Source organism: Pomacea canaliculata, linkage group LG3, assembly GCF_003073045.1.
Source record: "Pomacea canaliculata isolate SZHN2017 linkage group LG3, ASM307304v1, whole genome shotgun sequence".
NCBI lineage: Eukaryota > Metazoa > Mollusca > Gastropoda > Architaenioglossa > Ampullariidae > Pomacea > Pomacea canaliculata.
In genome coordinates, this window is record NC_037592.1 from 42,990,946 (window position 1) to 43,013,616 (window position 22,671).

General features: G+C 38.7%; 1 protein-coding gene across 1 annotated transcript in view; it reads left to right on the forward strand.

The window, feature by feature from the left end:
• Positions 1–22,671, forward strand: part of LOC112559119 (nuclear factor related to kappa-B-binding protein-like) — a 34,042-nt gene that overhangs the window by 2,630 nt on the left and 8,741 nt on the right. The window contains exons 2-18 of the mRNA XM_025230090.1: positions 843–991; positions 3,870–3,947; positions 4,297–4,355; positions 4,834–4,901; positions 6,228–6,355; positions 6,649–6,764; positions 7,125–7,192; positions 7,807–7,935; positions 8,427–8,533; positions 9,257–9,347; positions 10,056–10,302; positions 10,653–10,755; positions 11,520–11,646; positions 12,100–12,289; positions 14,933–14,997; positions 16,991–17,161; positions 17,325–17,431. Coding sequence (XP_025085875.1) covers positions 875–991; positions 3,870–3,947; positions 4,297–4,355; positions 4,834–4,901; positions 6,228–6,355; positions 6,649–6,764; positions 7,125–7,192; positions 7,807–7,935; positions 8,427–8,533; positions 9,257–9,347; positions 10,056–10,302; positions 10,653–10,755; positions 11,520–11,646; positions 12,100–12,289; positions 14,933–14,997; positions 16,991–17,161; positions 17,325–17,431 — 1,971 coding nt within the window. The 5' untranslated portion in view covers positions 843–874. The remainder of the gene's footprint in view (positions 1–842; positions 992–3,869; positions 3,948–4,296; positions 4,356–4,833; positions 4,902–6,227; positions 6,356–6,648; positions 6,765–7,124; positions 7,193–7,806; positions 7,936–8,426; positions 8,534–9,256; positions 9,348–10,055; positions 10,303–10,652; positions 10,756–11,519; positions 11,647–12,099; positions 12,290–14,932; positions 14,998–16,990; positions 17,162–17,324; positions 17,432–22,671) is intronic.

Sequence of the window (22,671 nt, forward strand, 5' to 3'; positions counted from 1 at the left end):
TAAGATGAGATTTTGTAAGACCAAAGACTGAGATCAAAGGTTTAATATGAAACTTTTTGAGTCTTACTGTGTGCCTTTAAATTTGAAAGGGAAACAATGCATTAAAATAGTTCTAATCTTAAGTGGTAAAGATATATTGCTTATGGCGCCTACATAAATCTGCTTTCACACCAGTCTTATAACAATTATGCACACACAAAAATTGTTGGAGTGAAACATGGTTTTTTTATATTTTATGCCAGGTTAAAAAAAATGCTTATAGATTAATATAAATTTAGTGCAGTCATGCTCGATTGTTTTCTCAAATGTAAAACATCAAGGAGTATTCTTGCAGTGAACTTGTTCTACTTTTTTTTTATAAAATATAACTTACTATAACTAGAGCACCTCCCCATGTTTAAATTTCCTATTGGGACCAATAAAGTTGATCATTGTCATTGTCAGTATCCTTTAAATTTTTGACAGCCTTTGGATATTAGCTACACAACATTCTCAGCACATAACAACACTAGAAAGAAAGAATTTTATGCCACAAAAAATACCATCTAAATGGTCACTTAGTCCCTCCCCATTTTTTGCTGTATTTTACTTATTGCTGCTCACAAGGCAGGGGAGTTTTTCACCTATGGGATTGAGTGAGTCTCAAAGTAACAACCTTGTCCAAAGTCAAGCACAAATCAATAAGCTACAGAGCCATCTAAACTTCACACACAAAATTTGTACGATTGATGGTTACAAGTGTTTGTTATTAGGTGACTATGATGAATCATAAGCACTTACTTATTTCTAGTAAATCTTTTTGAAAGTGTAATTTATCTTTTTTTTTTTTTTTTTTATTAAAGCACGTGAAAGTTCATGGGCAGAATAGAAAGCCATGGAGGAGGGACGCTGGGGTAATACCATGGCAGGTTTGAGTGGCCAAGGACTACGAATGGAGCGCTGTTTGCTCAACAAAGAAGAAGTTCTTCTACCAGAGGCATTTGTTGACCAGGTATATATAATCACTAACCAAGAGTTTAAAAAAAAATGAATGGATTTTCTGTGAAAGTATCTTAAAGAACTATACTTTCATAATTATCATACTTGGCATTTGATATCATACTAGGTGTATCTGTGTAGAATCACTGTTTAACAAATTTTTAGCTATATTTTTAAAGTTCTAGGAATTAGTCCTCGAGCTTAAGAATGACAAATTTAATAGTAATAATAAAGTAAATTTACTGTGATTTGTAGTTGTTGTAATATCAGTGATGGTGGTGACGGCGGGAGCAACAACAGATATCATTTTTGGTGCACATATAACTGTCATGGAAGTTGCATCAAGACAGTGGCAGTGAAGAAAATAAGGAAGCCGAAGGCAGGATTATAGACAGTAGATCAAGTCCATGCTTGTTGATTCATGTAGATCCAGAGTCTAAAGCAACAAACGTTGAGAGGAAAATGGAAAGTATTGAACAACTGCAGGATATTAGTGAATTGATACAGTAAACAAGAACCCAGAGTTGAGATGATGCAGGTATGGTGTTTGAGACTGTTAGATGATGAAGAAGACAACAGTGGGGAACAGACTCAGGAGAACAGTCCAGAACTGTAGCAGGAGGATCCAACTTAAAGCACTGATCAACAGTATTCAGCAGACATCAAACATGACAAAACCCCAAGGTTTCCTCAATAAAAAGAAGAGGGAAAGCTAGTCCCTTCAAGCTTGTAAGGAGAAGGGACATAACTCTCATAACACATATTACAGCGACATATAAAGATGTGAACAAAATGGCATTTTAAGTGGTTGAGATAGTCAGACACAAAAAATTCCTAAACCAGTTTGTTTCTCAGTTGATTAATGATCTTTCTATTTTGATGTCTTTTTTTTGAAAACACTGGCCTGCTAAAAACAGGAGGAGAGAATTTACTAGCTCATCAAAATAGTAGCTAAGTGTCACTTATGTCATTTGTGGTCTTGAGTTACTAAAACTCTTATATGGCATGAGAAAATTACACTGTGTGCTTGTTTGGAAGAAAAACAACCATACTATGACCAGTGGGTGTGCCAGTGGCTGCTTTTAGGATGTCATGGTTGAGAGCTGACAGGCTTGTCAAAAGTCGAGGTCATAACCTGGCAGGCTTTGCTAAATGTCAGTCATGAGCTGGAAGGCTTGCCAGATATCATGGTCGCAAGTAAATGGGCTAACTAGATGTCATGATTGTATGCCAGCAAGTCTGAGATAGTCCTGATTAACCTCTTGCCAATACTTAATGTTTGATTGTTGAACAGAGGCTGGCTGTATATGATCAACCACACCTCAGTAGTATATGAATGCTGTCTCAACAATATGCTTTGTTTGCCACTCTTTGATCTTTTCTTGAGTTACATTAAGTTTTCTATCCATTCTAAATTGTATTCAAACCGTCAGTGCTGCATAAATTCTTCATAGAAATGTAAACTTGTCTTCTTCAGTAATACCAGCTTGAAATCCACTTTTACAAAACTAGAAATAACTGTCCTAGATGAAAAACACAGGTCCTAAGACAGTGCTGACACATGCAGTTGATGCAGAACACACTCTCATATCATACTCTAATTTCTATCCCTCTCTCAACACATTGGAAAGTCCCCAGAATGCCCTTCATTATGGTCCCAATGACTGTGGCCCACTTCTTGCAGGACTGTCCCACCCCAAAAAAAACTAAAAACAGAGACATGGGCTGCGTCACACTATTGAAAGCAGATCCCTGCAGCACAAACAGTACACATCAGACTTTGTCATGACCAGGGCTTCTGCTAAGTCTAAATTCTTTGGGATCCCAGGGACCCCTTCTTCAGATTTCTAAGGGGTCCCCGGCTAACTCTAAGGGGTCCCTTTACAAAGTTGAAAAAACCCACCAAATCAACATACTTTGTTCAACTGCCTTTCATGCACACAAAGCACTGTTATGTCTAGTCAGAAACGGCGAGATTTCTGTGCCATGAAGAGTGTGCAAGCATCTGTGATGAGCTTATGCTCACTATACTTGGGGTGCTCACTTTCTTTCCGTTTCTGAGACGATGATTTTAACCATGCTGTCAACATCTTGGAAATAGGTTAAGGGAACTCTTCCCAGTGAGGGAAAAAAACTCAGTGCAAGGGAAGTAACTCTCACCTTGTAGCAGACGACAACAATAGATTGGGCTACGATGTCAGACACTACATTTACCCAATTTTGTATCTGTTCTTCGCCCAAATTTGAAGGGGTCCCCTGGGACCCCATTGACAAAAATTGAAGGGGTCCTCCGAACTTTTAATGCGTACTGTACGCAAATTTTTTGCGTAAGCAAAAGCCCTGGTCATGACCATGTATTTAGTTATTGTCTAAACTTTCAAAGAAGAAGAAAAATCTGTCCAGATGAAAAGACATTAGCGGTATTAAGACAAACAGTTTGCATCTGTCCGGAAGAGTGTTTTTTGGGTGATAAATATCTGATCATCCTGGTCCATATGGTCATATATAATCTGATCACCCTGCTCCGAATGGTTTTTATATATATATATGGTTTTGTATATATATCTGGTCATCCTGGTCTGTATGATCTTTACCTATATATAGTCACCCTGGTTCATATGGTCATCATATATGTATATATGTGGTCATATTGATCTATATGATGATCATATATATATATGGTGTATATAGCCTTATATATAGTCACCTTGGTCCATTTGATCATCATATATGTATATATGTGCTTACCTTGGTCTATATGGTCATCATATTTATGTATATGGTCACCCAGGCCCATATGAGTATTTGAATGGCAGAGAAAAGGTAGAATTTAATTAATAAGATTGAACTTTGTACTTGAGAGCTACATTCAGGGTGTCTTTGATTTTCAGACTAACATCTTTCAGCATGTTATGTCTCAAGAAACCTGGGATAGTGTTTTAACTGAAGAGCAGAGGAAACATCTTGAAGTGAGTTGTCTTCTGTGTGTGTGTGTGTACAGATATTTGAGTGCAAGCAAGGTAGTATGTTTTGGGACACATATAGAGACACTGGCATCAATTTCAGAATATAGTCCTTGAAAGCTATCTATAACAATGTATTGATCGGCCATTAGGACTGAATGAAAACTACAAAAGTGAATGAAACAATTTTTAGCCTAAATTTGGATGCATTGATTGACACACATGCATGTTGATAGCATTTGTGCAGATTTAAAAAAGGATAGCTGGGAGTGTATCTGGAGTGAGAGGGGGGAGAGTGTATGCATGTGTATGTGTTGGGATACAGCAATAATAGTGTGGTTTCATTTTGTTACAGAAGTTTTTACCATCTTTTCCAAAGGATATAGATGCTGAAGAGAAGAGTAAAACCATAAGGTGAAGTCCATTAGAAGTTCAAAAATGAAAACTAATGATGAGCTTTATAACCTTGTTCTTCCCTAGATTTGTGTATTTTGATTTTCTTAGTCATTCCCCCACCTCTCCTGCATACATTTATTTACCAAATAACACATTACTTGCAGGACATTTTTCCCTTCTTGGTAGAAAACGAAGTATTCCATAATGACTGTTCTAAAAATGTGTAATGGTTTGTTCTAGTCTTAACCAGGTAATATGCAAAAGCTGAAACCATGGTTGTACAACTAGAAACGTGCAGCAGGCTGCTGCTTAGATCTGTGTAGTAATTCCTCCAGAAAGTTCCCATGTTTCAAGAGTTTTAAAATAAACAAAAGTTTAGAAGCTTGTGTAGGTGTCAGTGACCTTGATTTTGGTTTTTAAAAAAATAAACATGATGACAAGAAATGAAGATGGAAGAATTTAAAATGTTTGTACTAATATTTCACTGTGTCTGTAGGAGGCTGTTTCTTGGAGAAAATTTTAAGTTTGGCAACCCTCTCATGCAGTTTCACCAGAAAGTAAAGGGTAAGGGAAAAATTACTTTTGAAAATATTATGGAATGATTGAGGCAAGACGCAACTCTGAAATTTGATGAAAATCTTAATTTGTAGTCATTTTGGCATTAAATAATTTTTATGAATTTATACGATTATGGCAATTGTGTGTGCAGTTTGTACTTTTTATGAAAAAAATTGATTTTCTTGATGAAGGAGCTGTATGTTTATTCCTACTACCAGTCTGCCCTTGATGATTGAGAAAGGTGAGCACAGAGCTCTGTATCTGATGCTCGCAAACACTGCAAATGCTATGCAAGACAACAATGGCTAAAATGTCAAACAAGAAGTGATGAGAGATAGAAATACTTATGATGAAGATGAACACTGAACTTCTAGATGGTTAAAAAATATAATACTTTAATTTTTGCAAACGCCATTTTTAATGACTTTTTTGCAACTTAATTAACATTTGAACTCAAAACAGCAGCTTTGCTCATTTTACAACCAAAAAAAAAAATCGTTTACTTTACCAAGTTGTTTGTACTTATCTCAAGATAAGGAAATGTAGATCTTTCCTTTAGTTAGCAGTGTCAAGATTGTGAGTTTACAACAGAAAAAAAATCCTTTTAAATCTGCTTGTTTGGGCAACAGTTGAATAATGTGTAAAAACAGTATTTTTCAAAGTTTCATTCAAGGACCAAAAAGATGAATCAAAACAAAAGTGATACAATATTATGCAAATATTTGGGTTTAAATTTTTGAGCCAGGGCTTACTTTAACCTCCCAGGTAGTACTTGGACTTTATGTTACATGTGGGTTAGATCATGTTATCCAAGAATTACTTAAATATTCCATAAAAGTCCAAGCTGAGGGTGAACTATTTTTACTTAACATTCCAAGCTAAAGTAATATTGGGAATTAATGCCAAAAATTGTTTTAAAAACAATGTTTTCACCTTGAAATAGTAGTGCATCCTGTTAGAAAAAGCAAGTATGGTTTAGATTTCTACACTTTACAGGTGGACATCACTCTTTGCAGGGTCATCTTCATTGTGTTGAAAGAGATTTCACAATTTCCTTTGCTTTTGTACATTCCTTTTTAGCAGTGTGTGCTCTAGCAAGATAAAGACTCAGTCTGAACCTTTGGTGGCTAGTTAATAGAGAATAGGCTGCTTGCTGACAATCTCTTGCCCAGTTTATATACTGTAGTATGAAGAAGGTAACTGAAGGCATATTTTTGTGATTTTGTTTCTATAATTAATATGAGTCGTAGTTTTATCAGTCAACCTTTTTGTGCGCTCATTCTTTTATCTGCAAGATATGTGAGTATTATTGCATAAACTTTGTCACCTCAGATGGCTACTTGTCACCTGATATTGCCAAGTATTCAAGACTGTGTCGCAAGTTCAAGTATCGAGAATACAAATTTTCTCAGCAACAGTTTTTCTCAAAGCTCTTGAAAGAGATTTTAATATCTCGCCAGGTAATCATTTTCATTTTAGTAAATTAAATTACTTTCTGCTTGGCAGAAGGGTTGGGTGAGAAAAATTCTGTGAATGAATGTAGGTGTTTATTTCTCATTTCAAGGATCAGGGTTCTGCTTAACGAATGTTATAAAAAGACAGTGTTGAACTACAATGGGTAAGAAGTGTGCAGTTATCTATCGCCAGGTTCTTCGATCAAGCTGTAGCTATGATTTTGTATTATGAACAATTTTTCGAAGCATTTGCGAATAAATTGAAATAGATTTTAAAATTTGTTTGTTTTTTGCAACAGTGTGCCTTGGGGCAAATTAATGGGCTGCCTTCAGACCAGCCACTTAAATTTCATCATTCACCTCCAAAAGATCGTCATAAAGGGATCGACTATCGTGTGAACAAAAACTATTTAAGGTAAAGCTTGATGATCTAGTATCCATTAGTCTGACTTGAGCATGTTCAGTAATCTGTATATTTTAGGGATGGTGATGTTTCTGGGAAATGTTTTACAAGCAAATAAACCAGACAGTGCTTGAATTCTCAAATCCATATATATGACGGAAAGTTGAGTTACTAAAAATACTGTTGAAGGACCCTACCTTCCCACTTACTGACGTTCATAAGATTTTGTTCAAATGTGCATATAGCATCTTTGCTGCTGGATGTTTGTACAGGACAGTTCATGATAAAAACGTTCTATTTATTTTCTTACTATTATCTCTGTGGTGTAAATGTTATAAAAACAGATGAAATGTTCTTTGTGATGTTGCTCAGAATTCTGAAAGAGGCTAGAGAAGAATGTGGATTGGAAGACACATCTTCAGAGGAAGAAGACAGCATCAGTAAGTTTCTTTTGTCTGGTTTTGTGGGTATTCTTTATGGATCATTTGAGAGGGAGGAAATCTTAGCAAAAGTGTAAAACATAATAGTTTAAGTTTTTTTTTTCACTACTCAAAATGTTTCCAAATGTATTTGGTATACTGCATTGTATTTATTTTGACGTGAAATGCAGTTTTATGTGCAGTGGAAATGCTGCTGTCATATTCATGCCACATCCCACCTCTAAAGGTTGATGGGCCCCTATTCTAAAGCAAAATTAAAATGTGTAATAGGTGAGAAGAAATTCAAAGCATCTAATGTTTAAAATAGAAGTGTTCTTCAGTCGATTGGCTTTTAGAACATATTAGCAGTTTCATGCCGGATTTAGGGGTCTGTTTCTGTATCTTCTTTTGCACCGACACATAATAGCTGACTATTTAGAGACCCTGGTGGGTGGGTGGTAATCCCATACAAAACCTGTTCTGCACAGACATCCTTCTGTGACCATCCATTTACAGTCGCCATACTGTGATGTCAGTTATGTTTTCACCTACGTGTTTATTTTACAGCAGTTGACTTTTGCTGACTCCTTTCAGTTTGTGTCTTTATAGCCTGATCTGTGTTGAACGTTATACAGGTCCTGTACAGAGGAGCAGAAGGCAGTTGTTTAAATCTTTGGGGCCTATTCCTTCCCCTGAGCCAACTACACCTAGTGTTGTAGCCACCTTTGCTAGCAAACCGTCCACCCTGAATGGGGATCTGTCAGGTAATTTCATAGTTTCTGTCATAGTGTTCTGTTAACCTTTGAGAGGTGTTGATGTCATTGTATTAGTGCTGGCATGTGTGGCAGTGCTGTTTATATTGGATTTGATGGTGTGAAAACTTCATTTTACCAGATCAGAAATAGATCAAAAGAAATTCAGAAAACCTCCAAATGAAAAACCTTAGAAAAGCATGCAGCTTAGCAATTTAAATATTAACATCTGCCTTAAAAATGGCTGTGCTTTTTGTTATTTGTCAAAGGTTTATTCAGTTTAAAAAAGGATTATGTTTCAATCATTGACCAAATTACTGATGTATTAAGATGTACTTGTATCTTTCCTAAAACATGAACATATCAGCAAGAAGTTAAGGGCAAATCCTTCCTACAAAAATGCAGGCTATTGGTGGATGTTGAACACAAGAGCAGGGTAAGGATGAAAGGTGACAGGAGAATGTTGGAACAAAGAAATTGATTGCTTTCTGTGAACTTGGCAGGAACAAATAACAGCAAGCGACCACGACCAATCAGCCCCGTGGAGATCCAGGAGGAGGACTACAGAATTTTGCTCAAGAACCACAAACGCAAAAAGCTGGAGTCAGCAGTGAGTTGATAAGTTACAGTTGAAAGGGGCTGAGAGAACTAAATGAGAGGGAGGAGGAGAAGAAGAAAGTTGTGATGATGTAGACTTAAAACACAAAAGCTCCTCTGTTACAGAGATGCTCTTGGCACACAGACAGAAATTGGACAAACAACCAAAATGAGATGGGAAAGGGGGGTATAGTGTGAAATGGGAAAAAAAGATATTTGTGATTGGTGGAGTTTGCAATTCACCAGATAAATAGCTAAGTTGTCAGCACTTGGTGGTTTATGTATTTTTTATGTGTTTTTTAGATATATTTATGTGTCATGTCTCCTTCTCCTCTTCTGTATCTTGATCATCATCTTTAATGGTTTTAGAGTTGGATCAGGTTTGGTTTATAGGTGTGTGCGCATGTGGTTACTTGTAAGAACACTTGAGGTTCTTAGCTGTTTCCCTCCTGAGTGTTCATGTTGTTTTAGTGTTGGTGATATGACATTGAGTGAGTATAGAATTAATGTTAGTCATTTGTGAATGACTCTGTATATGGCTATCTGTTGTGAAATAAGTTCTTATGAATATTTAGATGTTGGTGAGTTAATTTTATTTCCAGGATGGATTCATAAGTTCTTGGTTGCTATAGTTTTCATTTGATCTGATTATTTTAAAAATTATTGGGATAGTTATTTTATTATCTGGGTAATTCCATAAACGAATAATATTTAATTTTTGTTTATATTTTTTCAGGAGCTGCCAGAATTGGATACACAAACTGTTACTTTGCAGGACATACTGATCAGATGTCAGGCCAACAAGAAGGTCACAAAGTCTCCTACACGTGAGTAACTTCTTAGCTACCAGGTCACAGGCTGGTATGAACTACCAGATTATAGACCGGCACTTATTTATTCATTAATTGTGTAAGTTACTGTAGGTTCTTGTAACTGTTTCTGATATTTACTTTCTTCCCCCATCTCTGTTCACAATCAGCTTCTCATGTTTTGCTTGTGTGGATATTCCTCCATTTTGGAGAATTATTCATCACAGTCAATGGTTTTTAGAGAAGCGAGCATCATTTATAGAATCTTACCAAAGAAGGATTGCATTTTTGAGATACATTTTTAGATGTACTCATTGGTGTTAGTAGTCTTGTTGACATTTTGTTTATGAATGTACCTTGATAAATGTCTTAAAATTATTCATCTACATCCAAAAGACTTCCTAACAAGCAGGCAAAGGAAACTTAAGCTAGGATTTCTGACAGGCAAAGAAAACTGCAAACTTTTTTAGAAGAATATCAGTGGAATAGTGAAAAAACAAATGACAGTTCAAATTAATTACATTGTTGGTTTTAGTTTTACTCCAATTCCTTTCTAGAACCTTTCACGAAAAGACTGTTATGTTACATTGTTATTATGTTATAAATATTAGAGGTAGTTCATGACAGTTAATGTTCAATATTAGTATGATTGTGACTCTGTCTTCATAGTAAATTCCAGGTACCCTCTGATCTTGAAATACCATTGAAAATGTGTTACTCTGTCAGCAGCTAGTTGTGAGCCTGGCCATGAAGTCACAACCACAAACACCCCGCAGTCCAAGAAGAAGCAAAGAGTTCGAGAGAAAGGGGATCGTAAGATAAAAAAGAAACTGAAGACAGAGAAAGGTCTAGAAACAGCTGATGCTGCAGATGTCAGTCTTTCATTGCCATCTAACAGCAGCGCTTTAGATGTCCACACAGCTCTTCTGACCCATCGTGATGACGATGGTGTGCCTGATTTCCCATTGCCAGAGTGAGTGGTCCTGATTCACCTGTGGGAAAGAATTCTTTAGTTAATGAAATTGATAGATAACATGTTCTGGGTATTCAAAATTTTTGGTGAATTGTCATCACATTTGATGAGAATATTATACATATGTTAAAGACTGAATCAATAGCATCAATGGAGAACTTTGATTTTTACAACAGTGATTGTAAGATAACCTTGAGTGGAAAGTACACATGTCGATATGGTCTCCAAATCAAATGTTATGCATGGTTTGAACAGGTGCAGATATGCTTACATTGAAGAAATTTTTGCATAATTAGTTTTATAGATCTTTGCTACACGAAGGTGTCTACTGATATGGGTTTTGTGTGCAGTACATTGCCATCACGTCTAACAATGGGACAAGCAGACAGTTTCTTCAGTCTACTTCGTGACGTGATCTGTGATTTCACTGACAGCAAGGCCACCACTGCTAAGGTAACAAAAGTCCAAACAATTTTCTGAAGAGCAAAGAGGCAGTGATATGCTTTGCCATGTCTTTTGATATATGAAAATGTTAAACAGATGACCTTAATGCTGATGAGCAAATATCATAAATAAAAATGCTGATTTTTTTCTTAGTTGAAATGAAAACGATCCATGGGAAAATAATGTCATGTCTGATTTAATCCAAAGTTGGGAGAAAAAAGGCTGAACTGAAATATTCAGGCTTTTTTTTTTAAAGCTTTCAGTCTCAGATTCTGATATCAACGCAAATTTTATTTACTAAACAATTCTGAACAAATATAGTAGCCCAGTTTATGTATAGCATCTATATTCTCTTCTGTTTGACACGATCCACCACTTTTACCCGACAATATCTGTTTTACCAGTAGAGGTCCCATCAAATAAATTATTTACTGAGAAGTTTTAGGTAGAGGCCATAAACCACTATCTGAAAGTAGCCGATTTACCCAGCTTGGGAGGGTAACAGTTTGGCTTCTAGTTCGCATAAATTGAGCCCTGTTAAATAGGGGACTGGTGGAGAGACTACAAGTTAACCATTATCATTTGTTACTTTTAGGTTTTATTATTGCATGTCCTGGTGCTGGAGCTGAACATGTCATTCTTCCAGTGGAGTATGGCAGTGTAAGTCTTGAAGTGTCATTACCAAGAACATGTTGCGGTTTAACCAGATTAAGCAGTCTGTGTTAGCATGTTCTTTGCCAAATCTTCAGAAAAATATTTCATGTGCTGTGCAGCTGGAAGAACGAGTTCGAGAATGGCAGGAGTCTCCAGCCAGTGCCCTTAATTCCTGGGTCCACCAGCAGGAGAACTGGGTGGACTGTGTAGTCTCTGCTCTCAAGTTCCTGTCAGGAGATGTTCTAGGTAATTTTTCTGATCCTGACAGGCAATATTTTGAAAGGATTTTGAAATATTTATGTAAACAGTAATTAAGTTTTGAAGAAATGATTGTTTTTCAGGATAACATGAAGAAGAGTATAAACATGAGAAAGGTCTCAGAATGTTGTACCTAGAAGTGCTTTTAAAGGCTACTGAGACAGGAGAGAGGTGTCCCTGAGATGCATTTCACCTCCACTCCACAAAGATGGCTTGGGTCATCCTCATACAGTCTGATTGTGAAGAAGATTTTACAGAATGTAAATCTTTTATAGAATTCTGAGGTTCTCACTCCTCCATAAATGTATTGAGGGGTTTGGAGTTGGTTTTTTTTTCATTGGGTGGTGGGGGTGGTGGGATTGACAAGTTCATGAGCTGTAATGAGTTTAGCAAGATATTATGGAAGAGTTTTAATGTGTTCAAACTTTTGTGGCAAATCAGGCCTTAGCATGGAAAACTTTGTGCCTTTCCTGGACTACAAAGAGCGAGCCCAACAGTGGAAATGGATAGGAGCAGGCAGGGACAGCAACCAACATCTTGCCCCACTGTTTTATCACTGGATGAAGCATAAGGATGCTGTTTGTTTAGATGGACTTGGTGCTGGCCAGGGCTCTCCACCACCAGTCAAAATGTAAGTATTACATACCCAGAATGTAGATCTTTCCGAGCCTGAATGCATAAAAATGGCCAGAGAGTTGAGAGGGAAGCAGAAATTGAATTGCCTAAAAGACTTGAAGCATCTTCTTTTGTAAGAATGTGAATATTAACCCTTATATCACTTTGCACTTCTGCTTTCTCATTTTCATAATAAAAGTGAGGATTTATATAGTGCCTTTCCAAAACATTTTGCTCAGAGTGCTTTACATATATCATATATAGACTACATCATAAACAATCATACTTTTACAACATACACTCATACACAAAGAAAATTACAGACACGTGTTATGCACACACAGGGTCACAGTAAAGTTGTCATTCTGAAAAAAATGCATCTAAAGTTTAAATTTAAAGGTGGTAAGAGAATCAGAGTGACAAAGGCTGATAGGTAATCCATTCCAAGTTGATGGGGCTTTGTAGAAGAACAATCTCTGTCCATACTTCTTTTGTCTTAGTGGGACTCGCAAAAGCTTTGTGTCAGAAGATGAGGCATATAAATGTGAGTGAGTTCAGAGAGGTAACGAGGGCCAGTGACAGAAACAGCAGAGTAAGTAAAACTGGAAAGTTTGTAGGCCATATGACCAACGACTGGCAGCCAGTGAAGACAGCGAATGATAGATGATATACTTTCACATCTAGATGGTCTGCAGATGAGGCAAGCAGAGTTATTCTGGATTGTTTGAAGTCTGTCAAGAAGATACTTGGCAATTCCAGCTAGAAGAGAATTACAATAGTCCATCCTCGATGGCACAAAGGCACAGATGAAAGTTTTGGTTGCATTGGTGGTGAGATAATGACGAATGATACTGATCCTACGAAGTTCAAGGTAACCATTTCTGCAGACATGAGAAATATGCTGATGAAAAGTCCAGTTCTTATCAAGAATGACACCCAAGCTGGGGACAGAGGCAGAGAAATGAATAGTTGAGCTGAGAAAGAGAAAAGGATGACTTAGAAATTTCTTTGGACGAGTTCAGTCTTGTCGTCATTCAGTTGCAGTCTGTTTGTTTTGGAGTATCCAGGACTTTACATCACCTATGCATTCTTGTGTCCGCTTCTTTAGTCTAAAGAGTTCAGTAAGTGGAGCTGACTGACACAGCTGTGTATTATCAGCATGTCACATGTGACATGGCATGGAGTGACATAATGTGAGAGAGAGGGAAGGTATATAACTCAAAAAGTATTGTACCCAATACAGATCCCTGCGGGACACCATGTCTCAGGACAGAAGCATCTGAGTGAACACCATTCACACACACAGTTTGGGTTCAGTCCATGAGATAGGATCAATACCAGGACAAAGTAACATCATGAATACCAAAAGACTGCTTCTTTGTAGAAGTATAGAATGATCCATGGTATCAAATGCAGCTGACAAGTCTAACAACACCAGAGATGACACGTCATTGTCAGCACTTTGGAGCAGATCATTTACAACCTTTAGAAGTGCAGATTCAGTGCCATGGCCTTTTCTGTAAGCCGACTGGAATAGTTTAAGATGATTTAGCTCCACATGTACAATAAGCTGGGAAAATCTTTTCCAGAACCTTAGACAGAAAAGACGGGTTTAAAACTGGTCTATAATTGCTTAAACTGAACTGAAGAGGAAAGTGCATAGATGTGAGCGAAGCATTAATAAAATATATATGTGGTAACAGGACATCTAGACCAGTGGTTCTCAAAGTATTTCAGACCATGGGCCACTTTACTAAAGTAAACAATACAGAGGACCACTCAGGACTGTGAATTTCAAATTTAAATTGCTGCATTTGTTGCATTACAGTTCAAATATAAATGTACTTTTATAACAGTAGTATAGTCATGTTTGCATAACATTTCATTCTAAGCTGAAACAGGGCTAAACTGGAAGCTTTGTACACACCTGCCTCGTTTTAAGAGTTAACTGGAAAAAAAAAATTGTCTCCAAACAGTCCAGCAATACAAGTTCATGGTAAGTGATAAGTAAGTGGTAAGTAAGCCTTGGTAAGTGAGCTTTTATGCCAGCGAGCAGTTGGGCATCGATAAAATTAAAACTCGTGTGAAATCATCACTAGACTAATTAACGTATCTGGAAATTTAAACATCACTTTGCTGACATTTGATGGCGGTCAGCCACGAACCACCTGACTTATGCGTGCGGCCCACAAGTGGTCCGCTGACCACACCTTGAGAACCACTAGACTAGACAATCAAAAAAGCAGAGAGAATGAAATAGTGTTTTGGGGCTGCTCTTCAAATTTCCTTAACAAACTGCTCACTAACTGGCTCAAAACCACATAACATAGGACCATTCTAAATTGTATCTGACACAAATGAAGATGCAACAACTTTTGGCATATCGATACAGGCTTATTGGTGAAGAACGCTGCAAATTTCTGTGAGAGATCTTGAGAAAAAAACACTGATGGGATTGGAGTACTAATGGTTTTGCCAAGCAGACTGTTGCTGTCATCAACGTCATAATTTTCCTGCTTCTAAAATTTTGCTTAAGAGCAATAAAGCAAAAATGTAATGCATTCCTAATATAATTCTTTTAAAATCATTTAAAACTTTGCTTAGAAAATTGTTGTAGGGAGGGACAAATCTAACATACAAAGTATGTTTTTGTCTCCAGGAAAACAAATTTTGTTGTGCGACCAACAACAAATGCAGAGAAAGCAGCTTTTCGTGAACAGGTGGGTCTTGGAATATATTGAAATGAAGGTAAAGAGTGAGGGGCTTAAAGACTTGCATCTTCTTTATTTTAAAAAAAAGTAAACAGGTAAATGTAGTCATGTAACCTTAGTGTGGTAGGGGAGTAAATTTTAGCACCCTCACTTATTTCAGGGCCATCTTAATGTTCAAGTGGTAAAGAGTAAGATGTTATTTCAGGGCCATCATTTGGGTCTTTACAGATCAGGAAAAACTTGAAGTCAGTATACAGTGGAACCTCGGTTAACGAACTTAATCCATTCTGGAGGGCTGTTCGTTATCTGAAATGTTCGTTATCCGAAACAATTTTTTCCATAAGAAATAAAGGAAATAGATTTAATTGATTCCCAGCCCCTGGTGACTCGCTAATATTTTAAAGTTACAGGCTATATAGGTATTTGTTTTAATGAGAACAGTTATAATTCAATATAAATGGAGTTAAATAAACATAAAAACATTAACGAAAGCATTTAAACATCAGAAAACTTGCCGTTTTGACGGCGTGGTTGAAAGCAGATGTGGGGAGGATGGGGTGGAATTACTGATTCCCCCTCCATGAGCACACGTGACATTATAAAATTGGGGGTGACTTCCCTTTTCTGTAGCTTTGAGGTTAAAGGAAAAAACTTGTCCAGTGTCTGTTCCTTCTGCCTTTTTTGTAAAACTCTTTGGTAATACGACATCACATATCCGACAGACGCATGCCACCTTCATACTTTGAAATCATTTCCTTTTTCAATTCATTTGTTGGCCGCTTCCTTGTCATTATCTCAGTACTATTGCTCTTTATCTTCTTTGTAGCCATTATTGTGGATTATCTTCTTAAAATAAAGCACAACAATCACTAAATAAGAAGAATGCGCACAGGTAAGGAACGACCAATCGTAACTGTGTCTCGAGCGCGAATGATTATATGCTGGTCGGTCACGTGTGGTTCACGTGGCTGTTCGTTATCCGAAATTTTGCATGCTATCCGAGACAAACTTTTGACGAAAGTTTTGTTCGTTATCCGAAATATTCGCTATCCGAGGCGTTCGCTAACCGAGGTTCCACTGTATTTTGAAAAATGATTTTCAGTCCCCAGAAAAGTCAGTATTTCAAGAAACTCATTAAAAGACACGAAAAAGTCAAAAATATTTGCTTAAAATTATGGTAAATTTTTGAAGCATTAATTTTTTTTGGACTGAATTGGCTTTTTTCAGATTGAACAAGCTCACATTTTATTTTTTGTATAAGCCAGAAATAGAGCCATGTCTGCAAAATAACTTCCCTGCTGATTTGACTGTCACCATTAGCACTGGCATTGTCATCCTCTTAACAGTGTTCACAAAGCAGACTTTAATAAGCTGTGGGTTACAGATAAAAAAATATATAACATTTTGGCCTTGGCTTTAAGAAGTGAAGGACAGCAAATTCAAATATAAATGTAATTTTTGCGGAAAGGAAGGAAAACTTTCAAGCATGAGTATCGATGCTGTACGTAGTCAAATGGAAAGCAGCAGACACAAAAGACTCCTTTTGTCAGAAAAATCATTGGTGACGATGACTGTAACTAGCTTTTTTTTCTGATTCTACTATTTTCTGTGGTATTTCCTGGTGATATTAAAAAAGAGCACTTGAATAATTTTGTATCTGTAGACAAATAGAAGTATGTATTGATTACCTCTGAAAGTTCCAAAATATACTTGTGATATGAGTGTGTGAAGTGGATGAATGAAGTTTATTCTGGGAAAAGTCAGTATTCTGTTTTTGTCATAGTAGTACAGACTGTGGCCTCACTGCCTTACCTTTCTCAGTAGAGTCGGGTTCCCAAAGTGCTAAGTAATCATGGTACAAGGATCACTTTATAATAATGAGAGAACTTTAGGTGTGCCCTAAGTGTTAAAACCTAAAAATTTTAATGACTTTTATGGACCACAGTGCAGGAGAGAGATTATGTATGTGTTTGTGTTTTTATGTATGTATGTTGTGCTGTCAGGAGGCAAGACGTTTGAGAGCCCTCATCGTGCCTTTACCTACCAGCTTCATGGTTATGAGTCTGTGGTGGGGCCAGTGAAAGGAGTCTACAACAAGGAGAGTGCCATGACCAAGGCACGAGAACATGCTCTTCTTGTCTCCGAACGTCCAGCCTATGTCACCATTCTGACATTAGGTATGAACAGCCTGAAAATGTGTATATGCACATGTTAACATTCTGATTCTTATCGATTTGTAACAATGCTGCTGCATAATATATAACCAAGAAAATATTACTTCACAAAGAGCTGGGCGTTGGGACTTGTAATTCATTTTGCTTGTGGTCGTGTCTGTGATAGTTCGTGATGCAGCAGCGCGACTTCCTAATGGAGAGGGGACACGAGGTGACATTTGTGAGCTGCTGAAAGATTCACATTTCCTGGCTCCAGGAGTCACAGATACACAGGTGAGTCATTTCATTTCAAGATTTATGTATGTCTTTTTTCTATCAGTGACGTGTATTACAGGAATGCTGTATATATACTATGCCACCAATCATGCCAAGTCCCAACTAATGTGGTTCTGTCTAGAACATGCATGTATACATGCCGTTTCTGGGACTGGTGTTCAGTGCCTCTCTGAACTCTCTCCCATCTATACACCCACTTGACTTCGTTCATCTTCTGACACCAGGTTTCTACAAGTCCCACTAGATTTGACAAAGACTTATGGACAAAGGTCTTTCTCCAAACAAGCCCCATTGACTTGGAACAGATTACCTGTCATCCTTAGTCATTCTAATTTTCTTTCTTCCCTTAAGTCTAAACTTAGGACGCATCTTTTCCAAACTATGGCTTGACTGCGACCCTGTCCTCACCATGAACATGTATATAGTGTGTCTGTAATTTACTTTATGTATGAGTGAGTGTATGTTGTAGAAGTGTGTCTTTTATATGTGAATATGGGTGCATGGTTGTTGATTTAGTCTGTATTTTATTTATGTAAAGTGCTCTGAGCAAATGTTTAGAAATCCTCATGATTATTATTATTATATTATAAACTTGCTGCATTCAAATTTGACCAGACAAGTAGCATGCTTAGATTCATCATGTTTATGAGCAGAGTTTACTGTAAATCTAATGTATGTTTGTTCATATAAATGTCATAGTCGGGATTTTGTTTTTGTGGATGAGTTAGAAGATTCTCTATCTATTCCTCTTCGTGCATCAGGTTGCACATAAGGCCTCAACCAGAGTCCGCCACCAATGTCGATCAGCTGAAACCCTCTCCAGGTGACCCCATGTCCAGCCCTTTCCTTTCATCTCCCTTTCCACCGTTCTCCTCCAAGTTTCCTTTGGGCGGCCTCTTTTTCTTCGGCCGTCTGGAGTCCATTGTAGGGCGACTCTGGAAAGGTCTGCTGTCTGCTGGCGGAGCACATGTCCAATCCATCGCCAATGCCTTCGTTGAACCTGCGTGGTGATGGACTCGGTTTCAGTTCTTCGATGGAATTCTTCATTGGTGATGGTGTTTGGCCAAAAGATGTTAAGTATGCGCCTGAGGCATCTGTTTTGGAAGATGTCAAGCTTGTTACTGATGGTTTTGGTCATCTTCCATGATTCTGATCCGTAAAGGAGGGTGCTGATCACATTTGACTTGAAGATTCTCAGCTTGATCTTCTGACTGATGTTTGTTGCCTTCCATGTGCTCCTGAGTGAGGCGAAGGCCTGGCTGGCTTTCGCCAGTCGGGCTCGAATCTCCACCTCCGCATCTCCGGTGTTTGACATTTTGGACCCAAGATAGGTGAAACTGTCAACTTCCTCAATCTCTTCTCCATTTAGTTTGATGCTGTCTTGGACTCTGGCGTTCACTCTCATACTTTTCGTTTTCTTTGCACTGACCTTCAAGCCAAGGTTTCCAGCTGTTTCTGAGAAGGCATTAGTTTTTTCCTGCATGTCTTGGTGGCGGTGTGACAGCAAGGCAAGGTCATCAGCAAAGTCTAAGTCTTCCAGCGTTGTTGTTGCTGTCATAGTCATGGTCCATCTGATCCCTCTCCTCTCACTGTCGGTGGAAGTCTTCATGATCCAGTCCATGGCCAGGATGAAGAGAAACGGCGACAGAATGCAGCCCTGCTTCACCCCGGTACTGACGTTAAAGGGGTCTGTGAGCTCCATGTCACAGACAACCTGGGATTTGAAATCACTGTACAGCATTGCAACGACCTGAACAAGTTTTGCAGGGACTCCGTAATGCCTCAGGATCTTCCATAAGGACTCGCGGTGGATGCTGTCAAAAGCCTTCTCCAGGTCGATGAAATTGATGTACAGCGATGTGTTCCATTCGTTGCTCTGCTCCAGAATTTGACGCAGAATGAAGATGTGTTCAGAGCAGGATCGCCCAGGGCGAAATCCTGCTTGCTGTGGTCGGAGGTCTTTCTCAAGGGTTGCCGTCAGTCTTGACAGAACAATCTTGCTAAAGACCTTGCTGGTGAGGGAAAGAAGTGTTATGCCCCTCCAATTATTGCAGTCTCCAAGATCTCCTTTCTTGGGTAACTTGAAGATGAGCCCTGTCTTCCACACATCAGGGAGCTGCCCTGATTCCCAAACTTGCCTGAAGATTTCAGTCAGCTTGGGAGCTGTCACATTTATATCTACTTTCAACATCTCTGCTGTTATTCCATCTGCCCCTGGTGCTTTGCCGCTCTTCATTGTCTTGATTGCTGCTGTCACTTCTTCCAGGCTTGGTGGGTCTGTGCAGATGTCAAGGTCTATAGCTGCTGGCTGGATGTCTGCAAGCTGAGGGGGATCTGGTCTGTTCAGAACTGACTCAAAATGCTCTCTCCAGTGCTGTAGTTTTCCTGCCTCTCCCTCAACAACATTACCGTTCATGTCTTTCACTGGCACATCACTGTTCTTAAACCCGTTGTTTAGCTGTTTGTTTATCTTGTACAGTGTCTTCAAGTCGTTTTTGCTAGCTGCTTTTTCTGCTTCATCTGCCAGTTTCTCTATATGGTCTCTTTTGTCGGTTCTTGCCATCCTCTTTACCTCTTTGTTTAGTTTTGTATATCTTTGTCTGAGTTGTTCCTTCAGGCGTTCAGATCTAGTGCTGTTGATTCTTTGTTTGACTGACTTTCTCTCGTCTATCTTCTTCCATGTCTCTTCTCTGATCCACTGTTCTTTCTTTTTCCGTTGGAAGCCCAGTATTTTCTCTCCTGATTCCTGTAAGACTCGATTGAAGTCGTCTAAGGTCATCTCTTGTTGGTCTCCTAGTGCCTGGAACCTGTTCTTCACTTCCATAGCAAAGGCCCTTTCGGTGGCTGGATTTTTCAGTTTGCCAGAGTCCACTCTCTGCTGACGTGCCTGTTTTCCTCGTGATCGACGCAGCTTCAGAGAAACTGTGGCTATCACAAGAGTGTGGTCACTGGAAACGTCTGCTCCTCTGTAAGCTCTTACATCTTGAAGTGAGCTCCTCCATCTTCGGTTGATGATGACATGGTCTATCTGGTTCTTTGTGCTCCCATCTGGTGATGTCCATGTTGCCTTGTGGATGTCTTTGTGTTGGAAGAGTGTGCCTCCAATCAGTAGGTTGTTTTCTTCACAAAAGTCTTCCAGTCTCTCTCCGTTGTCATTGATGGTTCCAATTCCATGTTTGCCCATGACATGCTCCCTGCAGGTGTTGTCACTTCCCACCTTGGCATTGAGATCGCCGATGATGAGCAGCATATCGTGGGCTGGAACGCTCTCTGAGGCTGCCTGGAGCTGATCATAAAAAGCATCCTTGTCTTCTGCCTCGGAGTCATTTGTTGGTGCATACCAAGCTAGCACTGTCAGCTTGGTGTACTTTGAGTGGAATCTTGCTCTCAAAAGCCTGGGTCCATAAGGCTTACATTCCAGCAGTGCCTTTTCAGTTTTCTTGTTGAGGAGTAGTGCCACTCCTTCAGAGTGCTGACCGTCTGATCTTCCTGAGAACAAGATGGTATGTCCTGACGATAGTCTCCTCTTTCCCGTGCCAGTCCATCTGACCTCACTGACTCCCCAGGATGTCCAAGTTGTAGTTGTCAAACTCCTTGACTAGTTGGTGCATCCTGCCAGTCTGGTACAAGGTCTGGACGTTCCAACACCCCACCCTCAACTTTTGCCTCGGCTTGAGTAAATCTGCTGTCGGGGCGCCAGCTCCCTCTCGGGTTTGGCTGTCGTCCGTCATAAGTCCAGTCGCCTGGTGTGCTTCATTACCTTCGCCATCTGTGACTAATTCTCTGGTTTCAGTTTCTGTAACAAGCTTTTTTTTACATGGTGGGGTCGTTAGCCCTACCACAACCTATTTTACCTCTAGGTGAGGTGTCCACCTTAGTCGCCTCTTACGACATGCCTGGCTGGATGGCAGGGACCCTATTCTTACAATGCTCACTAGGCAAGCATACCCCGGGGTCCCACAGGGGGAGTTAGAAGATTATTTGACTCAAAGTGTAGAGACAGCAAGGCAAGAATCATTTGAGACCAAGATCATTGGTGTGACAAAATCTGACATTTACCTTGTTATTGAAAAAAGTCAGGTTAGCGAGTGGGAGAGTATTATTCTGTTCACATATTTACATATATTCCAAGTACATGTCACATGTGGTGATAGATTTAGCTTTTTTGGTCTATTTGACATCATTACTTCATAGTGCAGGGTTCCCAGGTCCTTGCAAGGTCCTTTTAAGTCCTTTTATATTGAATTTTCGCCGAAAGGCCTTTTAAGTCCTTTTATTTGCCATGCGGTCCTTTCAAATTCTCACACAGGTCTTACATTTTCTCTGACCTTTTAAGTCCTTTATCGATAAAAATTACGACAAATTTATTTCCGGAGTCGACTTTGGCGCAAAATACCGACGATGTTTCGCCGTGTTTTGGTCTACACATCTGTACAACACTAGTTGCCCTTCCGTATTCGCAAAAAACACTCTTTTTTCAAAAGGTCTTTAGAAACTTACTCTTTCTTGAACCTTGATCTTCTAGTACTACTGTGCATAGCTCTATTTCTCTCTCTCTTCCGTTAGAGTGTGTGTGCGAGAGAGAGACATGAACTGACTTTTGTATTACACCAAAGAATGCTTTCAGGTTTTGCAATTATTATTACTTAGATTTCTAGAAACTTGGAACATTAACGGTGTATGTTATCAGCGCGCTAAGACACTTTTTAAGTTATCTAATCTAAATATGGCAGACAGGCATCAAAATTAACTCTTTGATTATTTATTACTAGAAATACATGTATTTGAGAACATAGAGAAGACCACAGATTCATAAATAATACATCTTTCCGACCACACAAGAGAAAAACTTAAGCATTGATGACTGTCACTTAGGTCCTTACGAATGCATGAAAGGTCCTTTTAAGGTCCTTTTAAGGTCCTTTTTGGGCACCATCCCTGATCCCTGGGAACCCTGTAGTGTGTGTTGGACAATTCGTGTAGGATAATGTCATTGCACGTAAGTATGCACTTCGCCGTACACACAGATGCAGCCCGACTTACACATTTTCTTTTTTTATTTCACAAGACAATTAGTCTGCCTCTGCAGGCCCTGTCTAAATTTAAGCAAAAATGAACTTCACATAGTTTCTACAACCAAGAATTCATTTTCTAACAATGCCTATTCCCCTATGTATCATGACCACATGCACTCATAAAATATATAAATACAGTATTGTTCAGAAGAAATAAATCAA